This window comes from Sphaerulina musiva, assembly GCF_000320565.1.
Source record: "Sphaerulina musiva SO2202 unplaced genomic scaffold SEPMUscaffold_7, whole genome shotgun sequence".
Classification (NCBI taxonomy): Eukaryota; Fungi; Ascomycota; class Dothideomycetes; order Mycosphaerellales; family Mycosphaerellaceae; genus Sphaerulina; species Sphaerulina musiva.
Window position 1 is genome coordinate 330,183 of NW_016017389.1, and position 13,200 is coordinate 343,382.

The 13,200-nt window shown below is 49.9% G+C and overlaps 5 protein-coding genes across 5 annotated transcripts; 3 read left to right on the plus strand and 2 right to left on the minus strand.

Moving 5' to 3' along the window:
* Nucleotides 1-202: 202 nt before the first annotated feature.
* On the plus strand, nt 203-1,682 carry SEPMUDRAFT_118387 (uncharacterized protein; the record flags this gene model as incomplete). The annotated part of the gene is made up of 4 exons (XM_016901427.1): nt 203-383; nt 435-508; nt 563-1,015; nt 1,644-1,682. The coding sequence occupies 4 exons, from the start codon at nt 203-205 to the stop codon at nt 1,680-1,682; spliced, it is 747 nt and encodes a 248-aa protein (XP_016759200.1).
* A 477-nt stretch (nt 1,683-2,159) lies between these two features.
* SEPMUDRAFT_134301 (MFS general substrate transporter) lies at nt 2,160-4,183 on the minus strand (the record flags this gene model as incomplete). The annotated part of the gene is made up of 6 exons (XM_016902631.1): nt 2,160-2,761; nt 2,853-2,955; nt 3,022-3,716; nt 3,832-3,889; nt 3,963-3,983; nt 4,052-4,183. The coding sequence occupies 6 exons, from the start codon at nt 4,181-4,183 to the stop codon at nt 2,160-2,162; spliced, it is 1,611 nt and encodes a 536-aa protein (XP_016759201.1).
* A 605-nt stretch (nt 4,184-4,788) lies between these two features.
* On the minus strand, nt 4,789-6,675 carry SEPMUDRAFT_68345 (uncharacterized protein; the record flags this gene model as incomplete). Its single annotated transcript, XM_016909817.1, has 1 exon — nt 4,789-6,675. One exon carries the CDS (start codon nt 6,673-6,675, stop codon nt 5,383-5,385), a length of 1,293 nt encoding a protein of 430 aa, XP_016759202.1. The 3' UTR covers nt 4,789-5,382.
* Nucleotides 6,676-7,097: 422 nt separating this feature from the next.
* SEPMUDRAFT_150101 (uncharacterized protein) lies at nt 7,098-9,603 on the plus strand. The gene has a single exon (XM_016905962.1). It carries the CDS (start codon nt 7,179-7,181, stop codon nt 9,507-9,509), a length of 2,331 nt encoding a protein of 776 aa, XP_016759203.1. The 5' UTR covers nt 7,098-7,178; the 3' UTR covers nt 9,510-9,603.
* A 1,020-nt stretch (nt 9,604-10,623) lies between these two features.
* SEPMUDRAFT_150102 (AA_permease-domain-containing protein) lies at nt 10,624-12,961 on the plus strand. Its single transcript, XM_016905963.1, has 3 exons — nt 10,624-11,154; nt 11,211-12,564; nt 12,656-12,961. Exons 1-3 carry the CDS (start codon nt 10,778-10,780, stop codon nt 12,728-12,730), a joined length of 1,806 nt encoding a protein of 601 aa, XP_016759204.1. The 5' UTR covers nt 10,624-10,777; the 3' UTR covers nt 12,731-12,961.
* Nucleotides 12,962-13,200: the final 239 nt, after the last annotated feature.

Sequence of the window (13,200 nt, forward strand, 5' to 3'; positions counted from 1 at the left end):
ATGACCTGGCGTACCCTTGATGAGATAGGTGGTGGTGATGTATAGATAGGCCTGATATGGCACTAATCTCTCTCTCGTAGTTGCGCCTATGCCGGCAGGTGATCGTGACGCTGACCGAGATATGAGCACTAGCTAGTTTTCTCGTTTTCACTTGTGGCGGCGTATTCCATTTACGACACCTAGCAAGCACACGGACGCCACCATGCCTCCTCGCTGGCGATCTTCACAAGCGGTCGACGCTAGGATCTTCATAGGACAGGATGATGATGCTACATCGCGCATCGATACGCGAACCTTTTGGGGTCCCGAACCAATTACTGGCAAAGCCCGGTTCTATTCGAAGAAACCCTTGACGGGACTTCGTTGCAGGATTATCGTTCAAGGTCAGTCGTGAATGGTATTGCTATGTGGTCGGTGGTGCTGAGTTGCTTTAGGTAGCGTCAAAACCAGGACGATCGATGATGCCAGCCAGTCTATGAGTTCGAATGCGAACCATGAAGCACATACCGTGAGTCAACACTGATTCCGACTGATTTGGGTGTGTGATGTTGACATGTCCTAGTTCCTCTCTCACGTTCTGTGCGAGTGTGAAAACATCCATCTCCGCACAGAAATCGAACTACCCTTCGCCTTCAATCTACAACACCTTCCCCGAGCATCCTACCTCACCACGACTTCCACTCTCAGTCAACAACTCCTCCCCTCCTTAGATTCCAAAAACGCCCAACGGCACTGGTCCGATGCATTCAAATCTGGCTCTACCGCGTATTACGAAATCACATATACCCTCATTGCCTCTGCACACGTGGAGAACAAGCTCATATCCTCCACCACGAAAATGTTCCACTATGTGCCCACACTCACATCTCCTCCTACTTCATTTCCCGTAGAAGACTTTCCCGAAGATTATACTCTTCGCGTGAACAAGATACTGCAATCACAGCCCGGCGGAACTCCACTCACTCTCAGCAGCAGCAGCAGCAGACTGGGCATCATCACGCAAGAGCCCCCTCCAGTAATCATAACACCTCATCATCATCATCATCATCATCATCATCAGATACGCCAGAGCCCCGCTAGCACCACCATCGAAATCCTCCTCATGCTCGCACGAAGAAGAAGAAAAGTCACCCCTTCTTTTTCTTCTTCTTCAATGGAACAAAGAAACCTCCGTAACACTCCTCCTCCTCTTCCAAATACCTTTACCATCAAAGCCAAACTCAGGACTCTCACCTTCATCATGCGTGAACCTGCTCTGCCGGTCATGCATGCCATTCATCCTGTACACAGAGGAATTGAGCGCCATCGTCATGGAAAGGATGATCATGATGATGATATCGCGATTATCAGACAGGAGAAAATTGATGGACAGGTTTATACCGGAAAATTGGAGGGGTGGAAGAGGCTTGGTTCTAAGGAAGAAGACGAAGAAGAAGATGATGATTATGAGGAGAGTGAAGGTGAGTTTTCCAGATTCTTTAAAACAAAACAAAAAATTGTTCAAGTTTTTCGATATTTTTTACTACTTTTGCCAAAAATTCTCCCAGCTGATGAATTTTCTTTTCCTTTGCCAGATGAATCGAAAATTTCTTCCTCGTCCTCGTCGTCCTCCTTCTCCAAACCCTGCAAACCCTCCAATTCAGAAGAAGAAGAAGAAGAAGAAATCTCTACCCACTCCCTGAAAATCCCATTTTTTCTCCATCCACATCCACATCAACACCATCAACACCATTCCAAACAGCAACAAAAACAACAACTACCACCCTCTTCTTTGGTGATTCCAGATTTCTGGTCTCCATTGCTAAGTAGAAGACATGTGATTGATTTGGAAGTTTCTCTAGCTTGTAATGATGATAAGAATAATCATAATTATGAGGTGACGAAGTTGAGGATTCCGTTGCAAGTTTGTTATGGGGAAGTTCATTAAGGAAAGGTGAGATTGGCTTCGGTGGATGGATGATGATAGTGTGTGAAGTTATTTCACTGCGTAGCTCAGAGGTTGGGTGGGTTATAAGTGTTTTCTTTATAGGTGCGAACAGATACAGATGAACGATGAATCAATCAGATCAGATCAGATCAGACTGAACGAACGAACGAAAAAAAAGGTGAAAAACTACCATGCATGCCACATTCCCACGCTGTATGTACCAAAGTCAAGGTCAAGGAAGAGGAAGTCTACGAGGAATATGTGTTTTCCCCAATCTCTCCACCGACTCTTCCACCCACTGCCCTTCCCCCCTTTTTCCTCCTCCACCTCTCCTCGTGCCCATCAACCCCTGCATTTCCACCTCCTGATCCTCCCCATCTCCCAACTCTTCTTCCCCTCCTCGACCTTTCCTATTCTTTTTCTTCCCCACCCCCAACATCACTCCCGCCATACACCCCGCCAACGCCCCCAACGCAACCGTCATCCACTCCCACCCTTCATACTGATTCAACATTCCCGCCCCGAGAGGCCCCAACAAGACCCCTAGATGATATCCCATCGTCTGCAAGCCAAAGGACTGCGCGATAGCGCCTCGGGGACTGAGGAGTTGTGGTTGAGTTTCTCGGAGGTGGCGCACGACATCGTCGGTTTCGACGAGGAGGGAGACGTCGGCGACGTTGAGGGCGCTGCCGAGGAGGGTGAGGAGGGTGATGAGGAGAGTTTTGTGGAGGAGGGTGGAGGTGGTGATGAAGCGAAGACTGAGCAGGATGGGGCATAGGACGAGGAAGGCGGTGGTGGCGCATTTGCGGACGCCGAATTTGTTTATGAGGTAGCCTGGGGGAAGAAAAATTGTTAGTGGGTGTTGCTTTTCTTGGGGGTTATGGGTTTGTTGTGGCTGTCGCTGCTGCTGCTATGCAAAACTTACCGTAGACAGGATCGAGGAGGGCTGGTAATGCTGTGGGTAAAAAGATCAGACCCTGGCCTAAAGCATCCCAGTGGAAGCGATCTTGGACGAAGAGAGGTAAGGTCTATGATGAAAGTCATTAGTGAGGGAATCCACAGAAAGAACACTACCCCTTCTTTTGAGGACTTACTGCATCAAACGAAGAGATTAGGATCCCCGAGGTAACCACTCCACAGAGCATGCATATCATCCTAGGTTGGCGCGCTAGAACGATCAAGCCATTTTCCCTCTTCTTCTTTTCCTTCTTCTTCATCTTCCGCGGCACTGTTGGCTGCAGGATAGCTTCATCATCATGATCATAAATAGTAGTATTCTCACCCTCAACCTCAATTTCATCTTCCCTTTCCCCTTCCCCCTCATACTCATCCTCCTCTTCAATCACCCTTTTCCGCTCCGTAACCGTACACCTCAAACAAAAATCCAAAAACAACATCCCCAACAACGTCCCAAATACCGTCCACCAACCTCCATACGTAAACAACACTCCCCCCAAAACCGGCCCCACCGTGAAACCAGCCGTATTCGCAGCGCCCAACCAACCCAACGTCACCGCGATTTTCTCTTCGGGGATGACATCCGCCACCATTGCGAAGCCGGAGACTCGTACCCAAGCTGTCGCCGCGCCCTGGATACATCGGCCGAGGATGAATAAGGGGATGGAAGTGGATAATGCGGTCCAGAGGATGGAGCCGAAGAGCAGAGCGATGGCGAGGAGGAAGAAGGTTTTGCGAGTGTCGTGTGCGTCGACGAGATGGCCTGCGATGGGACTGGCGATGAGGGCGGAGGCGGATTCGCAGATGAGGAGGATGGAGATCCAGAAGCCTTCTGTTTGGGGGAAATAGAGGAGGTTAGTATGCCTTTTCTTTTATGATTCGCAAATGTCATTCGTGGCAGAAGGAATTTTGTGGGATCTCTTGCTAGTTAGTGTCATGGGACTTACCATGACCTGGTTCCACGCCTGCTCGTGTAATGAGCGCAGTAGGTAAGACAGGAACGATCTGAACGGGGACATCGAGTGAGCTTGGCTCATGCTAGCCTTCATTTCTTCTTCTGATATATGGCCAGACTTACGACACCATACGCCAGTAAATCCTGTGACAGATAAGCATTAGCTCCTGAAGAATACGGCCTTCATGAATCCATTCCAAGTCCTAACTCACAGTAAAAAAGGACAGCGAAACGACAACAACCAGATACGTCGAATTCGATCGTAGACGTTGTATCTTCTCAACAAAATCGCTCGCGGCGCTGTACGGTCTCATCATCTGCATCATGTTGCTGTTCCAGTCCATTATAGTCTCCCGCCAGTCGTTGAGATATCTGGAGGAATGGGATGGCGTAGATTGGGCCATTCGAACATGTCTCTTCGTCGCCAGCCTCACGAGAAGTATGTATGTTGAGACTTCCTTCACGGGAGGTTAAATGGTATAGATCAATGGGAAATCAAAACTGATCCAGACTTCTCGTTCGACCCCAGTATTAATTCTTGCTGCATTGAGGAGTAGCATGGCTGGGAGGAGTGCATTTGGTAAGGCTGTGGACAATGGAGTCAGCTAACAAAGGGGACATCCGTATTCGGCTGAGAAAAGATTCAATGACGGCGTCGAGGACATGGCAAGGTGGACGATTCAACTAAGTGTTGTTTCTAGATCTGGCAAAAGACCGAGATGCTGTTGGTAGAAGAGCGAGAGGTATGTTTGAAGTTAATGCGAAGCGGCGCTGAATTGCATATTTTGGGGAATTTGTGGCTGCAGGGGGGCTGCATCTGCACGATCTGAGCCCACAGGAACGGTTTCTTTTCCATTGTGGTAGGAATGCGGCGCACGCAGGAACGTGGCATGCGCGAATGACCATCCGGCAAGGTACCTCATCATATTGATATCGTATTCCTTTTCATTAGAGTGAGAGAGGAAGGAATTATGGAATTCAAGACTAGATCGTTACTCTTGCAAGACCGTAAATGTATCCCAAATTGGACTAGGCGATGATTCGCTGGCAATCTGGTTCTTTCCAACCACTGGGACCAACGTATCGCATTACGCAAAGCGAACAACTCGATTGGATCCATTATAGCCTTCGTATCCATCCAAGTCGGTTGTGCGGGTAGCTCCTCCCACATGTCCGGGGTAGAATCCTGGAGGACGCTGCTCGTCCTGCTCTGGTTCAATACATGACTCCAATGGCTCTCTCCGTCGTCACTCTCTCATCCTGGCGACGACTTCCGCAGCATTTTTGGCTAATGCGAGTGTAGTAGTATAACAGCAGTTGCCTTGGTTGCGAAAAGAGCGTGGAGCTGATCGTTGGTCGCTCCAGTAGCACAAGGCAGGCAATTCCTAGCCACGAGGAGCGCACGAGTGTGACAGTCGAGCACGACGGGATGGACCTTCGATATTCTGGTTCCTCAAGGTCCGAATTTCGAATCTTCATGTCCAAGCTGTGGGAGCACAAACAGTCTTCTCGTGCTGATCATATACTCATCACGCCTTCATAGTCACTTCTTCGCTGTCTTAGCAGGCGGCATCTTGGTGAAGAAGCTACTCATCTTCTTCATGCCACTCGTATCAGCCTTGGCCAACCTCTTGACGCCTTGACTGATATTCTTCTTCTTCTTCTCTTCCTCTTCCAGCTTACGCTTCTTCTCTGCAGCCCTCTCTCCGGCTTCCTCGTCCACCTCGTGAGCACGCTTTCTGGAAATATTGTCGCTCAGAGAACGTAATGCCTGAGCATCCTTCTTCAGTTGAGCAATATGCGCAAGCTGTTTGTCCAGAGGAGCGAAATCTATATCTATGACTTTTGGGTCCAAGAGTAAAGGGTCCAGGCGTTTTTTGAGTTTGGGTAGGATGTAGGAAGTCAGGACGAAGTTCAGAGCTACTCGGAGGCGAAGCAGATCTGCGATTTCCTTGCATGTGTCGTTGGTGGAGGTGATGGAAATGGACGTGGCGGTTGGTTCCACGCTTGTAGTAGTTGTTGTCGATTCTTGAGAATCGGCTCCGGATGGAGGCTGGCTCTCAGCTCCTTCTACAGAGTCTTCACTGGCCATACTGAAGCCACTTTCCTCTCGCTTTACGCTCAGGACGGGGACGTCCAGGGCCTGTCTGACGAAGTGCTCTTCCATGGTCGCAGGCAGGCCTCTGGCTGACATTCGCCTTGCTTTGCTGACGAGCTCCTTGACCAGTTTTGGAAGAGACAGGGCATACATCTTCTCGTCTCCCATGTCCATGCAGTCGCTCACAGCTTCCACTCTACTTTCAAAGATGCGCTCCAGCGTCTTCGTGCTGTCTGATTCGAGCAGACTCCTCAACTGCGGTGCAGATTCGCCCAGTTTCGCAGTGTAGTCAGAAGACGCCATGAACTCCTGTGCTCCCGTCTCCTCTCCCATCAGAGCTGGCAGAAGCAGGAAAAGAGGGTCGATTGGTGTCGCAACCAACATGTCGGGCGTCTGCAACACATAGCCATCGTCATTCTTCTGCGCCTCTTCTACCTGTGCTGATCGATCTGGAGCCAGCAGCCAGCTCCTCTTTTGTGCTTTGGGAGCGGCAATCTTGGTGAATTCGTGGAATCCCTGGTCCGGGCAAATGAAGTATCGACTAGGCGATAACGTGGACGGGTTCGGGATGCTGGCGATGCGCGCGGCCGTTGATGCGTGTTTGGGTAAGATGAAGAGCTGCGGTGGTGTGTTGACGGGCGCGTCCAGCTTCTTCTTCAATGTCGGCTTCGTCGATGTTGGTGCTGCTCCGTCGTTTTTGGCATTCGCCGCGGGCTTGGAGGCGCGTGTTCTGGCCATGGTAGATTCATGTATATATCGATATATATACACACATATGCCCTTATTCTCAAGCGGACCAGAGTCACTTCTATTCCGGGATCAATTGATGGTTGTTGTGTGGATGTCGAGCCGGCTAAGTTCAGGATGAGAAGAAGTCGCGTCTTCTTTGACGCGTAAACGCGTCGCTTCCGCGACCCGCGACGGATTCATGCATGGAGGGTGAAACCTACCAAGCTTCTTGAATTTGAAACAACAACAACATGCCTCTATGCAACATTGTTAGAGCATATTCAGGCTTATGAAGCACCAAACAAGACAAAATGGTCGTGGTCCGCGAGTCTCCACGCGCTCAGGTCTCTCCCTCGAAGAACACGTCCCAATGGCCGCCCCGATCGCCCTTCCAAGCACTGTTGTCCTCGCCGAGTGGAAGGAAGAAATGGCAAGACTACAAGAGCCGGAACGACGAGGAGGAAAGATCACCGAGTCCCAGTCCGGGCAGAAATAACGTGCGCAGCAGTCAGATGCTGAGGGATTTGGCTGGAGGCGACGAGGATGAGGAGGATGAGGATGAGGACGAGGACGAGGAGACGTTACAGCTGAAGCTGGCAGAGATACAGGCCAAGCTGAGATTGAAGAAGCTGCAGAGATCCGGCTCCACAAAGAGTAATAGCAATGGACTGCGCAAGAATGAAGACAGCATGCGCCCTTCAACGTCAGCTTCTCCTCGGAAATTGTACGAGTCTGCTCTGCCACAACCTGCAATACAGGTCCCGCTTTCGCCCTCCTCAGACCAGAGACCAGGCACGGATGTTTCCCCAGCGCGAGCAAGACTTGGCTTGACTGCAAACCCTAGGGCCGCAGATGTGTCACTGAAGAGGCCTCGAGATCCGAACCAGATCAAGCGCTCCACATCTCTGCATGCGCTGCGAGCAGCAAAAGAGGAGCCAGCGAAAGTCTCCAGCTTCAGCCAGCGACTGGCAGAAAGCAAGCAGAAGGACGAGCAGAAACAGGCCAAGCAAGATAGGCTGAAGGAAGTACGAAGTTCAGGTTTTGGTCACGTTAGGACAGAGTCAACTGTCAGTTCCAGGTCAGGTAGTAGTGCAAGATCAGGGCCATCATCGACTGGGCGTATCTCGAGGCTGGCCGAGGCTGGTCGTGATGCAACCGCGGGGCGGGTACCTGCGAGACATGTGCGATCGGAGTCCACCATCTCGCAGTCATCCTCGACGCGACAGGCTCGCTGCGAGATCACTTCCCGACCGCAGGCCAGCAAGATCTGGGCAGGTAGTGCTGGTGGTGCAGAGAATGGCACGGGTCACGAGGAACCGGAAGATGAGACGATACCAGACGTCGACGATACCGGCGGAAGCACAGGCTATGACCCGTTCTCGAAGATCCACCTCAAGAAGCGGCTTATTGGACATGAAGTGGTGGCCCGAGAGATGGCCAATCGAGAGGTGTATACCTTACCCAGGCTGTTACGCGAAGTCAAATCCCCCGACTATGAGCCTCCAGACTGTGAAGCCGACTATGTTGTGTTTGCCGTGCTAGCCTCCAAATCAAGCCCCTTTGATCATGCTCAGACGCATCGAAGTACGGACAAGCATGGCGAAGATCAATTGGAGGCACCCAAGAACAAATTCATGGTTCTCCATCTCTGCGATCTGAAATGGGAGATTGACTGCTTCTTGTTTGGCACAGCCTTTAACCAGTTCTGGAAACTGACTCCAGGTACGTTGCTCGCGATCATGAATCCGGCGATCCTGCCGCCCAAAGGCAACCAGCACAGCGGGAAATTCTCCATCAAGTTGGGCAGCTCGGAAGACTGTGTCATGGAAATTGGCAGCGCTCGCGATCTCGGATACTGCAGCGCCATCAAGAAGAATGGCGAACCGTGTGGTGAATGGATCGACACCCGCAAAGCCGAAGCGTGCGAGTTCCACATCAATCTCCAAATCGAGAAAGCTCGAAAGGGAAGAATGGAGGTCAACACCATGTTCAACGATGGCACCAAAGATGGCGACGCTACTTTTAAGAGAGGGAGACGGATTGCCACTGGTCGGGCGGGAGAACGGTCGAAGAAGGATGCGAAGGGGGTGACGCACCACCGAGAATATGGAACGTTGTACAGTGTTGGGGGAACGGGAGGCAAGAGCGCAGCGAGCTTGTTGGATGATGATGATAAACGAATCTACGACGATATGATGGGCGAAGAGGCATCTCGAAAACGGGTGGCGGCTGCACAGAAAGATCGCGACATTGCAAAACAGCTCGGACAGATGGGGCATGGGACGGGCGCGGAGATGATGAGGAACTCCAAACACGTCCGCACCACGTTGACCACGAGCCACACGAAAGTTCTGAGCAGTGCAGAAGAAGCTCGCGAATCGCTCTTTAGCAAGAAATCGGCGGCCGAACTGGGATTGCTGGCGAGGAAGTCGGATCAAATTAGTCTGGAGCCTGCCAAGGATCGCAAGAAACATTTCGGGCTGGGAGCGGTATCCATGTCGAGCAGAAGTACGGCGAACAAGTCTTCCAACGCCATGGGGTGGGGTGGAGCGAAGAAAGCTGGTCTGCTGCAACCAAAGGAGGGCAACAGCAGATTGGCCAGTCCGGAGCGTGGACAGACGACATTACGGTCGAATCTGGTGCGGGCGAGAGAAAGTGAGGATGGTGGTGGCAGTACCGTGCGAAGTTCGGGGAGTCAGAGTCCTACGAAGAAGAGAGCTCGATTTATGCTTGACAAAGGGATTAGGGAGCCTGGGAGGGAGAGTTTACCTGGACAGCAGCAGCAGAAGCTGTATAATGACGATGACGACGACGATGATGATGATGATTTGGATATTGTGTAGTACCGGTACCTTAGTAGTAGGCTATCCCAGCTCGGCGGAGCTGAATGTGCCTACTCAGATTGGGGGACTACTTGACCTACTTGTTGTATTATTATTACCTACCTTACATACCTTTCTACATGATCCCTTTGCACACTGCACCTACCTCTACCTCCCAAGCTAATGTATATATGTACCTCCTACCTCCTACCTCACGATACGAAAACGACCTGTCTTGTTCGCTTGTTCGCTTATTAGACAATGTACATATACATGCCATGCCATGCACACATGTTCCAGAACTTCTCTCTCGCGTACGCCACATACGCCACATACCATGTACATAGGTATATATACTTTTTCAGCTTTTTCATCAGCTTTTTCAGCTTTTCTGTCTCAAATACCAAGTTATTAACCACGTGGGCAGGACAGGACAGCATGTCGTAGTCTCTCCCGTCTTCTAGAAAAAGTCTTTTAATGTACCTCCAAGAAGTACCTCCTACAGTACCTAGCCGTCTTGTCTTTTGTCTTGTATTTCACATGTTCCACCGTTCCACGCATACAGGAACAGGTAGGTATGAAATTGGTGGAAATAAAGCTTTTGACTAGCGAATTGACTTTTTATTCTCTCGCGGCCACTCCGAGGAGGTGAATGCAGGTGAATGGGGCTAGAAGATGTATGCCAAGGGATTTTGCTTTCTGGTGGTGGTCGTTGGTGGTTGTAGGGGTGCCGTGCTGTGCTGTGGTGGGGTAGTCGGTTAGGTAGTGTATACTGTATGGATGGATGGATGGATGGATGGATGGATGGAGTGGGAAGGGATATGTTGTTGACAACGGGTTATTCGATATGATTATTCTTGCCCTGCGATCTTTTTGATACTAGGGACACGTCTAGATGAATTTTTCTATACTTTGACTAGTTCATCTTGGCAATCCTGTGATAGTTTCTCTGTCGTCGTTGTTTGGACGAGTTACAATCAAAGGATGCGATGCCCAGGACTGGGATTTACGCCACTCTTCCCCTCTTTTTCTTGAAGGCGTCTTATCTCTCATATCGGGGCTGAATGATGTATGTATGCATGTAGTAGGTTATCTTGTAGTTTTTGTATTTTCTCAAAAAAAAGAGAGAGTCGTGGAGAACATCTACTCACCTACTCACTCACTGTCGTACCCTTACTCCAATTGATGACAGGACACAGTTCGGAATTTGTGGGCATGGTATAACAGAAACTACCTAGTTACGACGACTACAACCCGACCCGACTCGACCTTTCCCCCGCATACCAGCCATGTCCTCTCCCTTCAAACAGAGATTCCCCTTCAAGCGCACCGATACCAGCGGCGGCAACGGCGGCGGCGACGATGGCGTGGGAGTAGAGAATGAAAAGAATCATTCTGCAAGCAAAAAACAAGACTATGGCATCACAACAGAAATCCCCCCGAAATACGACGGCAGCGACGTCGAACGTCGAATGTCCACTTCTGCTGCTTCCATCGCTTCGCACAACATTAGTGGAATTCACGATAATACCCATCGTCAGCTCAAACCGCGACATATTCAACTCATTGGAATTGGAGGCACTATTGGAACTGCGCTCTATGTACAAATTGGTCGAGGATTGCTGAATGGAGGACCGGCGAGTTTGTTTATTGCTTTTACTTTTTGGTATCCTCCTGCTCCTCTCCAAAACTCCATACAGTAAATACTAACGAAGAAAAAAGGTGCACAGTCGTCCTCGCCGTAACCCTCTGCCTCGCCGAAATGGTTACCTACCTCCCCATCTCGTCCCCCTTTATCCGATTCGCCGGCCGCTACGTCGACGAAGCCTTTGGTTTCGCCGCCGGATGGAATTTCTTCATCTTCGAAGCCATCTTAGTCCCCTTTGAAATCACCGCCTGCGATGTCATCATCCACTATTGGTCCACCGCCCTTCCCACCTGGGCTCTGGTGCTCATCATCATCATCCTCTACGGCGCCATCAATCTCGTCAATGTCAAATGGTACGGCGAAGTAGAATTCTGGGCCGCGTTGGGGAAAGTCCTATTAATCATCGGTTTAATCATCTTCACCTTTGTGACCATGTTAGGCGGAAACCCCCTAGGAGATCGCTTCGGATTCCGCTATTGGAATTCTCCTGGAGCTTTCAAACCCTTATACACCGAAGTCTCTGGAATTTCCGGCAAACCCAACTTGGCCTATTTTCTCGGTTTCCTCCAATGTCTCATCCAAGCCTCCTTTGTCATCGCCGGTCCCGACTACGTCTCCATGTCCGCCGGCGAAGCCGAAAACCCTCGAATCGTCCTCCCCAAAGCCTACAATGCCGTCTTCTATCGCCTCACCACCTTCTTCGTCCTCGGCGCTCTCTGCGTCGGAATTCTCGTCCCCTACAACGACCCCGAACTCACCGCCGCCTTCTCCTCCGGCCTACCAGGAGCAGCAGCCTCCCCTTACGTCGTCGCCATGAACCGTCTCCAAATCGGAGTCCTTCCACACATCGTCAACGCCCTCGTCCTCGCTTCAGCTTTTTCCGCAGGAAATTCTTACATGTATTGCGCCTCCCGCAGTCTCTTCGGCCTCGCTCTCGAAGGAAAAGCTCCGAGAATTTTCACCAAAACAAATCGTATCGGAGTCCCTTATACTTGCGTTCTCGCCGTACTGGCAATTTGCTTGCTGGCTTTTTTGTCTGTATCTTCCGGATCTGCAAAAGTTCTGGGTTGGTTCGTTAATCTCATTACCGCTTCTCAGTTGATCAATTTCGCTATTATGTGTTTTACTTTCCTCATGTGGTATCGCGCTCTACATGCTCAAGGAATCAACAGAGAAACTCTGCCGTACAAAGCGTGGGGGCAACCATATGTGGCTGTGTATGGATTGGTGTGGACGGGTGTGATGGCGATTGTGGGGGGGTATACAGTTTTTTTGCCGGGGTTTTGGGAGGTGCAGACGTTTCTGTTTAGTTATTTTATGGTGTTTTTGTTTCCGGTGTTGTTTGTGGGGTGGAAGGTTGTCAAGAGGACGAGGTGGTATGCGCCTGAGGAGGTGGATTTGAAGGGGGAGAGGGAGGAGATTGAGGAGGTATGTTTTTTTTTTCCTATCTTTTTCGTTCATCTCCCACCAATATAATACTAATACTAATCCTTCCCCTTCGGGACCCTTCGAAATACAGTATACTCGCACCTTCATCCCACAACCATACAAGAATTCCGCAGATAAATGGTTCAACAAGATGTTTGGTGGGTGAGAGAATTTTCTCTCCTCTCCTCTTCTGCTATGAAGTTAGACGGACGGGAGCAGCGTCAGCAGCAGATGAAAATACAAAAAAGTATCTACAGCTAGATACAACAACAACAGGAAATGAAATGAAAATGAAATGAAAATGAAAATGCATCAGGAAAATTATAAATTGAAGAAGATTTTAATGCTCTTATAAAGTACTATGTCATATGTCTACTCCACTCTGTTTAGAATATAATAGAAAACTTGATGATGTTTATAGAAAGGTTAGCTAGCTAGCTGTTCTTTATTTCGGGTCATGTATGTATGGTATGTATGTGATTCGGTCCGCGGTCAGAGAGAGAGAGAGAGAGAGAGAGAGAGAGAGAAAATCAGATAAATGACGAAATCACAGTTTCTTTTTCTTTCTTTTTTTCTTCTCTTTTTGACGTGGTTTTGCCAAGAGAGGGGAAGTGAAAGTGAAGAACAAAAAAGAGA

Bases quoted from the DNA above. Each gene is read 5' to 3' on its own strand.
- SEPMUDRAFT_150101 (XM_016905962.1), top strand. From the start codon at position 7,179: ATGCTGAGGGATTTGGCTGGAGGCGACGAGGATGAGGAGGATGAGGAT.
- SEPMUDRAFT_150102 (XM_016905963.1), top strand. From the start codon at position 10,778: ATGTCCTCTCCCTTCAAACAGAGATTCCCCTTCAAGCGCACCGATACC. The intron at 11,155-11,210 runs GTATCCTCCTGC...CGAAGAAAAAAG, and splicing joins TTTATTGCTTTTACTTTTTG to GTGCACAGTCGTCCTCGCCG. The intron at 12,565-12,655 runs GTATGTTTTTTT...TTCGAAATACAG, and splicing joins AGAGGGAGGAGATTGAGGAG to TATACTCGCACCTTCATCCC.